The 17,765-nt window shown below is 44.2% G+C and overlaps 1 protein-coding gene across 4 annotated transcripts in view; it reads left to right on the forward strand.

Moving 5' to 3' along the window:
* Nucleotides 1-827: 827 nt before the first annotated feature.
* Nucleotides 828-17,765, forward strand: part of LOC135199407 (major facilitator superfamily domain-containing protein 12-like) — a gene marked incomplete at its 5' end in the record, with an annotated part of 74,875 nt that continues 57,937 nt past the window's right edge. For 3 of the 4 annotated variants that reach the window (XM_064227407.1, XM_064227408.1, XM_064227410.1), the window contains 2 exon segments: nucleotides 828-933; nucleotides 10,777-10,984. In XM_064227407.1, coding sequence (XP_064083477.1) covers nucleotides 828-933; nucleotides 10,777-10,984 — 314 coding nt within the window. 4 annotated transcript variants of the gene reach the window in all.

Genomic DNA, 17,765 nt, shown 5'->3' on the forward strand with positions numbered 1-17,765 from the left:
CTCTTGAGACTAAGCAGACTCCTGGGCATTAACCATGAAGTCTTCAGTCTAAACAGGTAGGAACCAAGGTTTTATGTTATTAATACCTACAAGATTGTTGTGTTTTCCTGTTAAATCAGTTATTAGCTGTCTTTACCCTCCTCCAATGGTGTGAATCAGCTATGTATATATCTGACAGGTAAGTTGAATGTATAAAAATGATATTGTTATGATACAATAAAGTTTTATACATACTTACCTGGCAGATATATACAATTAAACTACCCACCCAACCTCCCCTCAGGAGACAGATGGTGTAGAAAAAATCTGATGGAAAACGGGAATGGGTTCCTATTCCCGCCACCCAGCGGCGGCGCGGTGGATCACCTGACCTACCTGTAGCGTGTGCGCGAAATTCGAAATTCTGTCGGCGCGACGGAGTCAATAGCTATGTATATATCTGCCAGGTAAGTATGTATAAAACTTTATTGTATCATAACAATATCATTGTCAGCAGCATCCCTTCGGCCCTTAGCTGCAACCCCTTTCATTCCTATTGTACCTCTGTTAATATTATCTTTCTTCCATCTTACTTACCACCCTCTCCTAACAATGGATTCATAGTGCAATTTCAAGGTTTTCCCCCTGTTACACCTCAAACCTTATATCAATATGTGTTTCAGCGCTGAATGACCTCATAGGTACCAGTGCATGTCCATTGGCCTAATTCGAAATATTCTATCGAAGTTTCTTTTGAGTTGAGATTCTGATTATGTTTTTATTTTGATACATTAACAAACTTTTCGAGCAGGCAGACACATCTTGACTTATTGATATTATCTCGACAGATTGCCGATGGACTTGCCACGCCATTTGTTGGACACGAGGCAGATCGCACGGATGACTTGGCCGTCTGTACTCGTTACGGCCGTAAAAAGACATGGCACTTGTTAGGTAGTTTTCCTTGTTTCAGGTATTTTAGAATAAATAAATTTCTATTCAAATCCTTGTATTGTAAACAAAAATGTTCTTTAACTGGCACCATTAAGAAACACTGCAGTCAGAGGGTCTAGCTATCAAAACTTAGATACAGAAGTTTGTATGGCACTATGAACTCTGTTCCAGAGGTCCTTTCCTCACACCATTGGACTGTTGAACAGTCTCCCTGAGGATGTTGTGCAATCGGAACTTCTTCACAAGTTCAAGTAAAGATGTAAAGCATTACTACCCTAATCCTGAGTTCCTTGTATTTTAATACATTTTGTCTATTTATTAATTTATTAATGAATTTTTTCTTTTTAATAAGTGAGATCTCTTCTTCTGTTTTTCATTTTACCTTCTCTTACTTCCTAATGAGCACATTCTCTGGAAGCTTGAACTTCAAGTCATTGGCCACTGTGGGCTTGCTCCATATGAATAGGGTTCGTCTTCAGAATTATAACAATAATAACAATAATATGTGTGTACTTTTATATTTCAGGTTCCATTCTCTCGTCAAGCTCATTCTGTGATCTCTTAATCTCATCTCAGATTGGAAATATGCTTTATCTGGATGCATCTTGTGAGAAAAGCCATCAGTTAGGGTTTAATTTGGGTATTTTCCCAGGTCTTTTTGTTTGGGTTTTAAAGGGGATAGCCAGATTTGGGATGAAAATAAAATCTTTTGTTATTCGAATATAGCTTCAGTATATGTACCAGGAATACAGAATTATTATCATTATTATTATTCAGAAGATGAACCCTATTCTTATGGGACATGCCTACAAAGGTCATTGACTTGAAATTCAAGCTTCCAAATATTATGGCATTCATTTGATAGAAATTACTGAAGGTAATAGGAAATACTGTACTGAAGAGAAATACTACATAAGCACAAGGTGAATTGTTTTAGGATAGTAATGCATTGCATCTTCACTTAAACTTTAGAGGTTCAAATTGCACAATATCCTATGGGGTATGATATACATTCATCCCTCCGTCATCTGCAGTTCTATGTGTATTAGTAATGAACACCCTTGGTTTTGTTTTTTGTGGAAGTGTCCTTAGTATTAGACTTAATTGCAAAGTCTCCTTTCCTAGGATAGCAGCTAAGCTGAACAGTACTGTTAGATCTTCAAAAATGAATGAAGAACAGGGAGGGCCTTGCATTGTTGGGCTAGGGTCCTCCATCATTAGCCTGAGAAGAAATTTCTGACTAGTATTCGTGTTCCTATTGTTCCATAGCCCCAAGATCATCATATTGTCATGTGTTGAAAGATTACCTTTTATGTTTTGTGTTGTCAAAAAAGGTGGCAGAGAAATTTGGAGAGGTGAACGAAACTGTTTCTACATCAGGATTTCATTGTAGAGGGTTTAGTGCAATGAACTGGATATGTACTTAAGACATGATACATTTGTAGGTACTATATCTCTTATATTGAGTGTTAAGTGTAGAGTACAAATTAGATTAGGAATTATTTGGAATTACTGTTAGCTATAAGATATCTGCAAAATACTAGATTGCAGATTAGAATATGGGCTCTTTGTTACTTATGGGATTTTGTTACTTATTAGAAAGGCCAAACCCCAAAGTGTATGTTAAATTAAGTTGAGGTGCTACTGTAACCATAAATGTTGAAATGTTGACATGTTCTTATCCAAATATGAAGTCTAGGTCAGGTTTGTCCGTACTGGGACCATATATGATAATACGTACATATAAGAGGGTTCAGTGCAATTTATTTGATTTGTATAGGTACAGTACTATATTCTTAAAAGTTGCAATAGTTTCATCCAAGTTATGGAACCTAGAATAGGGGTTCTTACCTGGAACTTGTGTGTGTGTGTGTGTGTGTGTGTGTACAGTACGTTTTTGTACATGAACTTTCCTGTCAGATATATACTTAGCTATACGTCTCTGACGTCACGACAGAATTCAAAACTCGCGGCACACGCGACAGGTAGGTCAGGTGATCTACCTTACCCGCCGCTGGGTGGCGGCTGTAAGAACCAATCTCCCTTTCCAGCCAGAATTTTTCTGTCGCCGGTGACGACTACACCTGTGGTTGTTACCTCCTGACAGCTTTATTCGATTCTCGTTGCCGTGGATTTATTTGGACTGACTTTCGGTGAAGTACCTGATCTTGTTGGCTTGGCATACGCATTTGTGGATTGTTTTTGGATATTGATTTGGATTTTTCTTTGATTTCGAGATGTCTGAGTTAGAGGTTAAGAAATCTTCTATGTTTAGGGTGTGCTCTATGGATGAATGCAAGGTGAGACTACCGAAAGCTACGGTAGATCCTCACACAGTTTGCTTTAAATGTAGAGGGAAAGAATGTTCTTTTGTTAACCCGTGTAATGAGTGTGAGAAGTTGGATGAGGGTGAATGGAAGGCTCTTTCTTCCTACTTGAGGAAGTTAGAGAAAGACAGGGTGAGAAAGGCTTCGTCTAGGAGTTCTAGTAAGTCTCGTATTAGTGAGGTAGAAGAAAATCCTGTTGTAGCATTAGAACCTTCTCCAGTTTCAGCTCCTGCGCCCTGCATCGAACCTAAGGATACGACTACGGAAGTGGCAACCATGAGAGCCACGATCCTTAGCATGGAAAAGAAGATTCGTTCGTTGCAAGGTAAGAGTAGTGAAGGTGAATTGTGCAGTGACCCCAGTGCAGTGGAGGGTGCGTCTGATCGGCTCCTTAATGCTTCCAGGCCTAGACCTCTTTCCAGACTCCCAGTCCCAGTGGAGGAGGAAAGTCAACAGCCGCAGGAAGGTTAGGGAGGAAACTCCCACCGATCAGGCGTCCCCTCGGTAGATCCTGATGTTCGTACCCAGGCTGCCCTTGTTCGCGCGAAGAAGGAGGTATTGCGCCAATGCTTCTCTTCTTCTTCCTCACCTTCGCCTAGAAGAGGATGGAGCGCCTCGGATTCTTCGCGACCGCTGAAGAGAGCCTGGAAGGCTCCTGGCGCCTTTCCTTCCAGCCCGGAAGTTTTTCCAGAAGAGCCGGAAGTAGAGATCAAGAAACCCAGGATGGAGCAGGAGTTCTCGCCTCATAGTAGGCTTCGAGCCTCTCTCCGGTGGAGGATTTTGCAAGATCTCCAGCTCGAATTCTTGCTGGACTGCAAGCGCAGATTTCGGCGCTGGCGGGCTCCTTGGCAGGAGGAACGCGTCGGAAAGACGTCTCTCTCCCTGTCAAGAAGTCTAGGATTCCTTCGCCTGTGTTACCGTCTCAGTCAGAGTCGGTTCTCTCTCCTGTATCAGCGGATGGAAGGAGGCGCTCTTCCCTCGGCAGACGCTTGTCGTCTTCCAGGCGTCAATCGCCCAAGAAGCTTTCTCCTGGTGACTACATCTCTCCAGTAGGAAGGGATCTAGCGCCTAGTAGGCGTTCGTCTACAGACAGGCGTACAGCCTCGTCTTCTCGCTCATTTCCGAAGATCCTTCATTCTCCGGATAAGAGAGCCTACTCTTTGATGGATTCGTCAAGAGACAGGATCTCGCCTTTTGTTAGGCGCCTTGAGCCTAGTAGGCGCTACTCCCCAAGTAGACGCTCTCCCGCTCCCAAGCGTGGTGCGGAGGATAGGCGCTTTTCTCCTGATAGGCGCGGCTCTACTTTTAGCCGCTCTGTTCAGGACAGGAGTGTAGAGCCTGAAAGATATGTCTCTTCTGGGAGACTACCTTTTGAAGAGACACACAAGTCTGGATCGAAGTTTGTGGAGCATGGTAGACGCCGGTCACCTAGTAGGCGACCTTCTCCAGGGCTTCGCTCTCCTATAAGTAGGCGCCAAGAGCCTAGTAGGCGTTCGCCTCATGGTAGGCGCAGCTCGCCTGGCAGCCGCTCTCCTTTGAACAGGCGCATGGATCCTGTGAAGCGCCTTGAGCATAGTAGGCTCTCCTCTCCTAGCAGGCGCTCCCCTTTGGAAGCCCGGAATTCTAGGAGTAGGATTAAGGACCAAAGAGCACGCACTCATCAGAGTAGGAAGGACTCATTCGAGAGGAGCTCTCCAGAAACTTTGGCTTCCCCTGATAGGCGCCAGTCTGCTACTAGACACTCTCTGGACAGACGCACTTCTTTAGAGAAGGCTAACTGCCCTCGTAAAGAAGCGAAGGGTTCTTCAGTGGAGGAAGTTGAACCTTCAGAAGAGGATTTGGTGAAGGACTCGTCAGTTTCGTCCTATAAGATCCTTACAGATCTCCTTCTTCAAGAGTTTGGAGACTCCCTTACTCCCGTCGCTCCTCCGTCTCCTCTCTCTTTATTCTCTACTTCGAAGAAGACGAAAGTTTCCTCTTGTGTGAGAATGAAGCCAACCATCTCAATGAAGAAGGCTTTGAGAGGTTTTGGTGATTGGCTGCTTTCTAAAGAAGAGAAAGGGAAGACTGTGTTTTCTTTCCCTCCTTCCAAGCTTACGGGCAGACTGGGGTTTTGGTACGAGTCTGGAGAACCCCTAGGCCTGGGTCTTCCTTCATCGGCGGATGCGGACTTCTCTTCTCTGGTAGATGCAGCACGACGCTCGGCTCTTTTGTCTGCTAAGACTACCTGGGCTATGAACGAGCTTGACCACCTGCTGAAGGGAATGTTTAGAGTCTTGGAAGTCTTCAACTTCCTTGACTGGTCTTTGGGGGTCTTGGCTAAGAAGACTCAGAACCCGGATGCTATTTCGCCAGAAGATCTCAACAGTGTTCTAACGTGCATTGATAAAGCAGTTAGAGATGGATCGAGCGAAATAGCCTCCCTGTTTGGAGCAGGGATCCTTAAGAAGAGATCAGTCTTCTGCTCTTTTCTGACTAAGTCTGTTTCGTTTGCCCAAAGAGCCTCTCTTCTGTATTCGCAGCTCTCGCCTCTGCTATTTCCGAAGAAGATAATACAGGACATCTCAGGATCTATCTCTGCGAAGGCGACTCAGGACATGCTAGCGCAGTCGGCACGGAAGCCTAGGACCTCCTTCCAGACGAAGACGAAGAAGGAGACTCCAGCTAGACAGGAGCCCTTTCGAGGGGGCCCTCCTTCTAGAGCCTCTACCTCGAGAGGTAATAGACCTTTCAAGAGAGGTAGATCCTTCTCACGCTCTGCCAGAGCTAAGAAGTAGGGAAGTAGTCCTCCAAACACCAGTAGGTGCCAGACTTCTAAGATTCTCGGAAGCCTGGGCAAAGAGAGGAGCGGACAACTGGTCCCTCTCGATTATCCGAAAAGGATATCTGATTCCCTTTACGGAAAGACCACCGTTGACAACGACTCCGAGGGAGTTGGTGGCCAGGTACAGGGATCCCATCATGAGCCTTGCTTTAACACAAGCAGTGGAACAAATGTTTCGAGAAAGAGGCTATAGAGCTAGTGAGCGACCCTTGCTCAGCGGGCTTTTACAACCGCCTTTTTCTAGTTCCAAAAGCCTCAGGAGGATGGAGACCGGTTCTGGATGTAAGCGCCCTGAATTTCTTTGTAGAAAAGAGGAAGTTCGCCATGGAGACGACATCCTCAGTGTTGGCGGCCCTTCGGCCAGGGGACTGGATGGTGTCCCTAGATCTTCAGGACGCTTACTTCCATGTGCCTATCCATCCTTCTTCAAGGAAATACCTCAGGTTCATGATGGGAGGAAGGATATTCCAGTTCAGGGCTTTGTGCTTCGGCCTTTCAACAGCCCCTCAGGTCTTCACAGGCCTAATGAAAAATGTAGCAAGATGGCTACATTTGGAGGGAGTCAGAGTGTCCCTTTACTTGGACGACTGGCTAATCAGAGCCAAGTCGCAGAAAAGATGTTTGGAGGACCTACAAAAGACCCTTTTCATGGCAAGTTCTCTGGGACTTTTGGTGAACTTTCAAAAGTCTCAGTTGATCCCCAGTCAAGATCGTATCTATCTGGGGATTCGGATGGCTTCTCTGGATTTTCGGGCTTTTCCGTCTCCAGAAAGGATAGCCCGAGGATCAGAGAAAGTCAAAGCCTTCCTAGAGAAAGAAGTATGCACAGCGAGGGAGTGGATGAGTTTGTTGGGGACACTCTTCCTCGTTGGAGCAATTCCTTTCTCTAGGAAGGTTGCACCTCAGACCTCTCCAGTTCTTTCTACATCGAAACTGGAGGTGTCGTTCGCAAAACCTAGAGTTCTCCTTCGAGATCTCAAGGGAAATCAAGAAGGACCTCTCTTGGTGGGCCAACCCTCTCAGGTTTGCAGAAGGGATGTCCCTTCACATTCCGAACCCCAACCAAGTGTTGTATTCCGACGCCTCGGAAACAGGTTGGGGAGCAACGCTCGGCTCAAGAGAAGTGTCAGGCACCTGGAAGAAGGAACAGGTGACCTGGCACATCAACAAGAAGGAGCTGATGGCGGTTTGGCTAGCTTTGAAAGCTTTCGAGCCCCACGTCCTAGCTTCAGCAGTACAGATCAACTCGGACAACACCACGGCCCTGACTTACATCAGGAAGCAGGGGGGGACTCACTCTTTCTCCCTGTACGAGACAGCAAAAGAACTTCTGCTTTGGGCAGAGCAAAGGAAGATTTGTCTCCTTACCAGGTTCGTACAGGGAGAAAAGAACGTCAGAGCAGACCTCCTAAGCAGGAAAGATCAAGTCCTGCCTGCAGAGTGGACTCTTCACGAGGATGTTTGCCAGGACCTGTGGAAGCTTTGGGGCAAGCCTCATATAGACCTCTTCGCCACAGCCAAGAATGCAAGGATAGCCAACTACTGCTCTCCGATATCGGACCCGAGGGCAGTGTCGATAGACGCGTTTCTACTAGATTGGAAGGGTCTAGACATGTATGCTTTCCTCCATTCAAGATACTGGGAGAGAGACTAAAGAAATTTGCAGAATCGGAGGCAGCAAGGATGACGCTGGTAGCCCCGTTCTGGCCCGCACAAGTATGGTTCACAGAGGTACTGGAATGGTTAGTAGATCTTCCGAGAACATTACCACAGAGGATCGATCTGCTCAGACAACCCCACTTCGAGAGGTATCACAAAAACCTCCCCGCTCTAGATCTGACTGGCTTCAGACTGTCAAAAGTTTGGTCAGAACGAGAGGCTTTTCTGCAAGAGTTGCAACGGCTATCGCAGCAGCAAGAAGGCCTTCTACCCTTAGAGTCTACCAATCGAAGTGGGACGTCTTTCGGCGATGGTGTAGGAACCATCACTTTTCCTCTTCCAGTACCTCTGTGACTCAAATAGCAGACTTCTTACTTTTCCTTAGGGAAGAAAGTGGATTGGCGGTATCAACCATTAAAGGCTATCGTAGCATGCTTTCTGCAGTGTTTAGGCACAGAAACTTAAACATTTCAGAAGACAAGGACCTTCATGATCTAATAAGATCGTTTGAAACATCCAAGAAGGTTTCTCCAGGGATTCCGAGTTGGAATCTGGATGTAGTGCTACGTTACCTGAGGTCCAATAAGTTCGAACCGCCTCAGTCTGCCTCGTTTAGAGACCTCACGAAGAAGACAATTTTTCTCATGGCATTGGCTTCCGCAAAGAGGGTTAGTGAACTCCATGCACTAGAAGGAAATGTGGGATTCAGAGGAGATGCAGCTATCTGTTCGTTCCTTCCTTCGTTCTTGGCTAAGAACGAGAACCCCTCAAATCCTTGGCCTAGGAGCTTTGCAGTCCAAGGCTTGTCTGCATTAGTAGGCGAGGAAGCAGAGAGGTCGCTTTGCCCAGTACGAAGTTTAAAGTTCTATCTACAGAGAAAGAAAAAACTTAAGGGCAATGATGTCAACCTTTGGTGCTCTGTAAGAGATCCAAGGAGGACTCTTTCGAAGAATGCGCTTTCTTTCTTTATCAGAAGCCTGGTGAAAGAAGCGCATGCGATATGTGATGAAAGTCAATTCAAAGTTCTTAAGGTCAAAGCTCATGAGGTAAGAGCTATTTCCACGTCATTGACTTTTAACAAAAACATATCCCTGAGTAATATTATGAAGGCAACATTCTGGCGTTGCAACTCAGTCTTTGCAAACCACTATCTGAGAGACGTCAAAATTACGTATGAAAAGTGCTTCGGGTTAGGCCCGTACGTATCGGCGGATTCGGTGCTGGGGCAGGGAGCTGAGACATATCCTTTGTACATAGTATATATTTTTCCCCTTGTTAGGTTGTAAGTTTTTGGTTGTTTGAAAGAACATGCGGGTAGGCATGTTTTTCATTTCGTAGTCTAACAATGATTAGATTGGTTAGGTGATCGGTTTATGTTTGAGCTCCTTGCAATGATAGTGGTTTGGTTCTGTCATATAAGTGGGCGAATCCCCGTTGACAGATCCTGCTCGGATTCTATCAAGTAAGCGGATAACCAAATCCCTTTGATAGACCCAAAGAGTCTGTCAGCTGTAGGTCACGCCCTCGCTGAAGCTCTTAAGGCAACGCAGACTCATAGACAGTAACTACGAAGTCTTCTGCCTAAACAGGTAAGAACCAAGGTTGTATTTACATCCTACAACTAGTGTTGTTTTCCCCTTTTTTCCATATTTATATTGCTGTCTCTTTCCCTCCACCAAGGGTGTCAATCAGCTAAGTATATATCTGACAGGAAAGTTCATGTACAAAAATGTTATTGTTAGTATACAATAAGGTTTTGTACATACTTACCTGGCAGATATATACGATGATGGCCCGCCCAGCCTCCCCTCAGGAGACAGGTGGAAGGAAAAAATTCTGGCTGGAAAGGGAGATTGGTTCTTACAGCCGCCACCCAGCGGCGGGTAAGGTAGATCACCTGACCTACCTGTCGCGTGTGCCGCGAGTTTTGAATTCTGTCGTGACGTCAGAGACGTATAGCTAAGTATATATCTGCCAGGTAAGTATGTACAAAACCTTATTGTATACTAACAATAACATATTGCAATGTTCATTCAAAATAATCCATTCGTTAATTTATTTATTCTTTTTTTTAATTTAGCCAAATGCATATCAGTTATGGTGATATGTCCACCATATTATAAACACTTACACCTATTCAAGCATCCAAATTGCTAATTTATTTTTCTTGACTTTTTTGCATCTTTTAGTTGGATAAGAAAGGGACCTGAAGAATTTTATGTTATTGGAAGGTACGTTCATGAAAATAATGATTTAAGCTGCTAAAATTTAGTCTTATCCAAAAGTATCTTTGCTTTTTGTCTGCAGATTAATATTGACTATTATTGTACTGTAGTTCAACCAGACTACTTAATGTTTTCCAAGAGTAATGTAAGTTTGCCTGTATTAAACCAGTGTACAGTTGTTAAGTATGTAAAATTCATTGTCCCCTGTATGCCGTAATGTAGTTATGCTTGTATAGACTAGATTTGATTGCAGTGGAGTTCAAGCTCTTTGACAAGAGCATTTTAGTTTTCATATTCAAGCTATAAGTTTTTTGATAGGATTAACATAACATAGCTGTACTGGCAGTTAAATTTACCATTAAGGAAGTATGGTAACTGATTCAGGCTTTGCCTTATCGTATATCATACCGTCCACTTGCATACAGTAGTAATGGTTCCAATTATTTTTCCATATACGTATACTGTACTACCATTCATTTTATCTTTTTCCATTTTGCTGGCCACCCTTTCCAAATACTAAAGTGTTTCATAGTGCAACTGCGAGGTTTTCCTCCTGTTACACCTTTCAAACTTTTCTACTCTCAACTTCCCTTTCAGTACTGAATCACCTCATGGGTCCCACAGTGCTTGGCCTTTGGTGTAAAAATTCTGTATTCTATTCTATATGCAATTATCATATGTAAAAGATACTAAGTTGAAGGAATTTATCCTTTTCAGGCAAGTACGTATTACTTTAGTTTTAATGGCTGAGTTTATGGGTATCATACGAACAAGCTGCCGAATTAAAGGAACCTATTATCATTTTCAGGCACAATATGCGTTCTAAGTGCTTTCCCCTTCATCTTCCTTGGTTGCCTTGGCTGCGAGTACGCCAGCGACTGGGCCCAGGTGATATACTACTCCCCCTTCGTCATCATCTTCCAGTTTGGCTGGGCGTCATCACAAATCAGCCATCTGTCACTCATTCCTTCCCTCACTCAGGATCCGCACGACCGCACGGAGCTGAACGCTCTCAGGTCAGTTGGTTTGGATGTGCAGAGACACTTCAAGTACTATAGTAGCACCTCAGTTTAACAGACACTTTGTATGGGGGCAGGAATTTCTGCCTTTCTGTTAAGTAATAACAGTCTCTTTTTAAGTAACAAAGGCCTTATATTAATTGTGGCTCGCTGTTGAACATATCAATTCCAGCAATCCTTTATTCATCACACCATTAGACGGTTGGTCAGTCTCCCTGAAGATGATGTGCAATTGGAACTCCAAAAGTTCAAGCAAAGATACGCATTACTACACTAAAAATATATGTCTATATTTTGTAATTTTACTTAACATTTTTATCCATTTACTTATTAATTTTTTCATTATTTTTTCTTTTTAATATTACCTTCCATTACTTTTTTTTATATGAACACCTTAATATTCTTTGTATGCTTGAATTTCAAATCAGTTAGTGGGATGGTTCCATATGAGTAGGGTTCAATCGTAGGAATAGATTGAATGATGAATGATGATAATAATCAAGAAGAAAGTATCACTCACTGATGGTGCAATACCATGGGACACCAGAGTAGATGAGAAAGAAAGAGAAAAAGTTGTTTGGTATCAAGATCTGAAAATAGAAATAAGAAGGATATGGGATATGCCGGTGGAAATTGTAGCGATAATCATCGGGCACGAGGCATGATCCCAAGACCCCTGAAAAAGAACCTTGAAAAACTAGATGCTGAAGTAGCTTCAGGACTCATGCAGAAGAGTGTGCTCCTGGAAACAGCGCACATAGTAAGAAAAGTGATGGACTCCTAAGGAGGTAGGATGCAACCCAGAACCCTACACTGTAAAAATCACCCAGTTGAATAGGATGACTGTGATAGACCAAAAAGAAAATAACAGTAATAATAATGGTATTGCACTTGGATATTTTCTAAATATTTTAAAGCTAATAGCAATACCACATAGTTCCTAAACTAAACTAACATGTACTTTACCCTTAATATCCAAGTTGAGAGTTATATTTTTAAAAATGTATCACGTCTAAATAATCACAGTAAGGAAGCTGACATGTCGAGGTGCTGTTGTACTGAAAGAAGTGTTCACTACTCCTGACCAAGTGATTTCTTTTCTTGGTAAAGAATATATTCAAGTGAGTAAGAAAGTAGACAGGCCTTTAACCCCTTCGCCACTGGCCTGCTACATTGCTGCTAATGCTTGCATACCGCATGAGACCCCCTGTCGACCGCGAGTATCAATCATTACTTGCTCCCACTAAATTTTATGTTATTCATATTTTTCCTTCATATTCTTATGTGAAAACATTGTGTGTATGGATATCAATGAATATTTTTTACCCCATTGTCAAAAAATTACAAAAAATATAGTAAGAATATCGGAAAAAATAGGAATATTTAGTAGAAAAAAGGGATTTTGACGAAGGAAAAATCTATTTCTGGGTGATTGGCTCGTGTCGCCCTATGAAAGAATCTTAATATCATTCTTTCTAGGTAAAATTATCTAAAAATTATTACCAGAGAAAAACAAAATTAAGAAAATGTCAGTAAAACTGACTCGCTCACTCTTAAAAAGAAGTGTCGGTATGGTAATAGGGGCGAGTGGGGAACACTACCACGAGACAATCACCAATTAGAACTTCCAATCAGAATCCCCCCAAGAGAGAGCTGATACCAACGGGCGATGCAGCCGCTACTACTACTACTAGAGGACGCCACGGACAGCAGCGCCCCTAGCGGACATCCTTAATTAAAAACATCTTGTCCTGCAAGGGGGGAAAACAATAAAGGGGGGGTTTCATAGGGCGACACGAGCCAATCACCCAGAAATAGATTTTTCCTTCGTCAAAATCCCTTTTCTGGGCTCAGCTCGTGTCGGCCTATGAAAGAGTACCAGAGAAACAGACAAGATGGAAAAAAGGAACAAATGAAAAGCAGTGTAAAATGATGGATATAATATAAGTAAATCAATTACAGCATACAAACTAAGCACTTAAACTAACTTATACTAAACAGTAAAATAACAGAACGTTAGTAATCTTAAAGTACTTAAAAGGTAATTATAGTAAATTACAGTGATGCATGTAATATAAAATAAAAGGGATTTACTTGAAAATATTTACAAAATATACAAACACTTGTGTCCTACCCTAGCATAAAAATAAGGGTAGGTACACTGAAGTACATCATTAGTACAATTGTGGTTAAAATATACAAACACATTGTGTCCTACCCTAGCATAAAAATAAGGGTAGGTACACTGAAGTACACTATCAGTACCAAGTGTGGATGTCCCTAGCAAAAAATAAGGGACAATCCACTATATGATTCAGCGGCTAAGGCTAGGATATCCGAGTAGCATGGCGATAGGGTGAGGCATGTTGGATGCTGTAGGTAGAAAGGAGACCTGGATCTATACTACGACTACTATACAGTATCAGGGGAAACAATGTTTCCCGCTGCTACTGCTGAAAACTTTAAAGATTCCAAGGACTTTAGATAATGGCGTTTAAAGACTGTCGGGGATTTCCATCCAGTATACTTTTTAAGATCCTCAAAGTTCATATGTTGAAAATAATTAATTGAGGTGGCTACTCCCCTGATATCATGTGCTTTTGGAAATGACTCAGGATTGGCTTGTTTAATGAAGTAAAGGATTTGTTGCCTAATACCTTTTACTGACAAAGTACCACCTTTTTCTCTCATGAAGAGAGCACCTGAGGATCTTGAAGAAGTACGAGATAGAAAGGCTCTAAGAGTTGATACTGGGCAGAGAGAAGGATCCTGGGGAAGTGGGATAACTTTCCAAGGGGCCCACCTTGCAAGAGGATCCTCATTTTGGTCTACAAAAAGCTACTATCCGGAGCAAGTAGAACTTCTCCTGATGGGAGGAATTCCACATGACCCGCATCCCTGGATAGAGCCGACAGTTCTGAAATTCTAGCTCCTGAGGCTAAGCTTAATAAGAATAATGTCTTCCTCAGGAGCATTATGAATGTACAAGATGAGTTGTCAGTATCTGAAGCTAGTTTGAGGACATCATTTAAGAACCATGAAACTGTAGTAGGCCTTTGGGAAGGTCTAAGTCTAGCACAGGCTTTAGGGATAGACGTAAAATAAGATTCAGTCAGATCTATCTGAAAACCTACTTGAAAGATTTTCTTCAAAGCCGATTTATGAGTGGTAATAGTGCTAGCTGCTAAACCTTTTTCAAACAAGGATCTGAAAAAGGATATAGCCAGGTTAACTGTCATGGTTGTAGTGTTCGATTCTTTCAAGAAAGATGCTAATTTTTTTAACAGCTGAGTCATATTGCCTAATGGTTGACTCTCTCTTATCTGATTCTAGGAAGAGAATATTCTGTGGTATCAATATTAGCATCTTTATTAGCCGCAAACTTCATGAAGTCCATAAAGTTAGGGTCTGGAGAATTCCTGAGGAAGCGAACACAGTCCTCATTTGTACTGATTGTGATAGCTTGGGATTGGGGATCCGTTGAGGTCGGAGGCCCAATTCCAGAAGAAGAGGATACCAGTTGCTCTTGGGCCAGTCCGGTGCAATCAGAGCTACTAACCCTTTGAAAGACCTTAGTTTGCTTAGGACTTTCAAGAGAAGATTCACTGGAGGAAAAACATAAATTCTCCTCCACTGATTCCAGTCCAACGACAGGGCGTCCGTGGCATAAGCCAGAGGGTCCAGGTTGGGGGCCACATAGCAAGGGAGCTTGTGGTTCGCTTGTGAGGCGAAGAGATCCACTTGGAGAACCTGGGACTCTCAGGCTTATCCACTGGAATGATCTGTCGTCTAGAGACCATTCTGATTCCAGAGGAACTGACCTGGACAGGGCGTCTGCTATCACATTTCCTTACTCCTGCCATTGAGTGGCAGACAGATGCCATTTGTGTTTGTTGCTAAGGCAAAGATGGCTATCATGACATGATTCACATGCTTGGATTTGGACCCTCCTCTGTTGATGCAATGAACTACCACTGCACTGTCCAAAACTAGCCTTAGATGAGACTTCTTCGGGGGAAGCAGTCTCTTCAAGGTAAGAAATACTGCCATTGCTTCCAGAACGTTTATGTGGAGCTGGCGAAATTGAACTGACCAAGTCCCCTGAACCTGTTTGAACTGGGAGTATCCCCCCACCCGGACAGGGAGGCGTCCGTCCGTGAATGGTTAACACTGGAAGGGGATATTGAAGGGGTACCTTCTTGGCTAAGTTCTTTACTTTTGACCAAGGACGGAGTTGATTGCGGAGGATCTGTGGGATTACTGACAACTTGTCTCGATTTGGTGTTTGCTCTTGATCGCCAAATTCGATTTAAATCTTTCAGCCTTGCTTTCAGGAGGATATCTGTTACCGAAGCAAACTGAAGGGACCCTAGGATTCTCTCCTGGTTTCTCCTTGATGTTTGTTTGCATTTGAGAAATTGCCTGACAGATTTTGCTATTTCCTTCCGTTTGGTCACTGGAATTGACAGATTGTGGGAAGACAAATCCCATTGGATTCCTAGCCACTGAAAACGAGACTCCGGGGTAAGTCTGGATTTCGTTTTGTTTATCTGGAACCCCAGATGTTCCAGAAAGTGAACTACCTTTTTTGGTGGCCTTTGAGGCATTCCCCGACTGTTGGTGCCCAGATCAACCAATCGTCGAGGTATGCTGCTACCATGATTCCCTGAGCTCTCAATTGTTGTACAACCACTTCTGCTATTTTTGTGAATACCCTGGGGGCTACATTCAGACCAAAGGGCATCACTTTGAATGAGAATGTTTGATTTCCTAGCCTGAATCCTAGGAATGGGCGGAAGTGCCTGGCTATAGGGATATGATAGTATGCGTCTGTAAGATCGATGGAGCATGTGACGGCTCCACGCGGAAAGTAAGGTCCTTACTTGCGAGAGGGTAAGCATCTTGAACTTGTCGCAACGAATGAAAGAGTTTAGCTTTGACAAGTCTAAGATTACCCTTCTTTTTGTTGAGCCTTTTCTTTGGCACGCTGAATAAGCGACCTTTGAAATTTTAGATGCTTGACTCTCGCAATAGCTCCTTTCTGAAGGAGTTTCTTCCGCGTAATCTGTCAATTCCCTCTGATGGTATCTGGTGGAATGATTTGGGATTGGAGGAGGCTCTTTGATCCAACTCCAACCCAATCCTTTGGACACTATGCTCTGTGCCCAATTGCTGAACCCCCACCTGTGGCGGAAGAGGAACAGCCTCCCTCCTACCTGGGGAGCCTCATTGTTGATGGGCGGGTTGACCACCACGCCCTCCTCTGAACTGCCTGCTCCTTGTTGCCCTTCCTGCGCCGCGCTGACGAAAGTAACCTCTGCCCTACCTCTTTGGTTGTTTGTAACCTTGAGCCTCATATGAAGGGTTGAAGGCCGGCGAGGATTGCGTAGGAGGTGGACGGCTGTGATTGAGGGGACAACAGGAGGATGGGCTGGTTCTGCTTCGAACTAGCAGGTTGTCCTTGTTGGGTAACCGGGACAGCCTGCACAAATTGCTGCTGTTGCTGTGTTTCTGATACGGCTGGAACCTCTTACCCACCTTCTTTTGTTTCTTACCAGCAGTGGGGACGGATTCTTGTTTCCTCTTCGAGGAAATACCCCACCTAGCTCTAAGGCTCTGGTTGAGCCTAGCAGCTTCGTGGTGCACTTCGTTGACAGCGGACTCTGGGAAGAGATCCGCTCCCCACATGCTAGAAGCCAAGAGTCTATTCGGCTCGTGCCTAATAGTACACTCCTGCAGAACATGCTTTTCGGCAATTCCTCCTAGCCTGGAAGAAGTCGAAAGCGTCTGATAGTACCGTCTGGAACTGAGATTTTGCCAAAATCTTGAACAGCGGTTCCGTGGCATAAGAGAGAGCAGCCATTTCCGTAATTATAAGGGAATGAGGGACCTGCCAAACCTGGTTCGCGCATCAAACTCTGCCTGAATTAGGGAATCCGGCAGCCTTGGCAGCTTCTCGCCGAACTGGTCCATGGCGCAGTCCGGTTTGAGCTTACCAAGCGTAAACGTAGCTGGCAAGTTCTCCCACAATTCTCCGAAAGCCGGGAAGAGCGGAGAAGTAGACTCCGCCTCCCTCAACTGTGGGATGGGCTCATCCTTGAGGACTGCCTGAAGGGACTTCTCTACTATTTTCGTGGCGAACGGAAGAGAAGCCTCCTCTTCCGTCGCGAAAATAGTAAAGGGACTCTTATAGGCCTGGAGTTTAGTGTTCGTGCACTCCCAGTCCTCAAGGCAGTGAACCCATTCCCGCTGAGCATGATCTCTACTGTATAGGACAGACTCTCTAGAGATCTTGTCCTCCCTAGTCAGAGCCGTTACAGTCAGCCTAGCATAACCGATGAAAGGCTGCGTCAGACCCGGAGGGTAAAACTCGAAGTCCTCAATCCTTCGAGTTCCACACTCCGGGATAGAGATCATCCCATCCTAAAAGGAGCGTAGGCAGCTACTCTCCATGGGTTCTCCATGGAGAAAGCTGGCAGAGAGTCGTTTATGGAGGCGGGAGTTGGAGAATGCCAGTGCTTGGCACTGGGGAGACTGGAAGAGGAACCTGAGATAGCCCCGGCTACTCGGTCCTCATTCTCTCTAACCCTGTTAGAGAGATCTTGTATCGACTGGCCTGATTGAGACAGAGTGCTCGACAATTGTGCGAACATCTGCTCGAATCTCGTCCCCAGGGCGGAGACTTGCGAGCCAACCAGCTCGCCCACCTGTTGCATCACCACTGCTGAGAAAGCAGTGGGATCAAAGGTGCTAGCCCCTGCTCCTCCTACCGGCGTAG

Source organism: Macrobrachium nipponense, chromosome 25 (genome assembly GCF_015104395.2).
Source record: "Macrobrachium nipponense isolate FS-2020 chromosome 25, ASM1510439v2, whole genome shotgun sequence".
NCBI lineage: Eukaryota > Metazoa > Arthropoda > Malacostraca > Decapoda > Palaemonidae > Macrobrachium > Macrobrachium nipponense.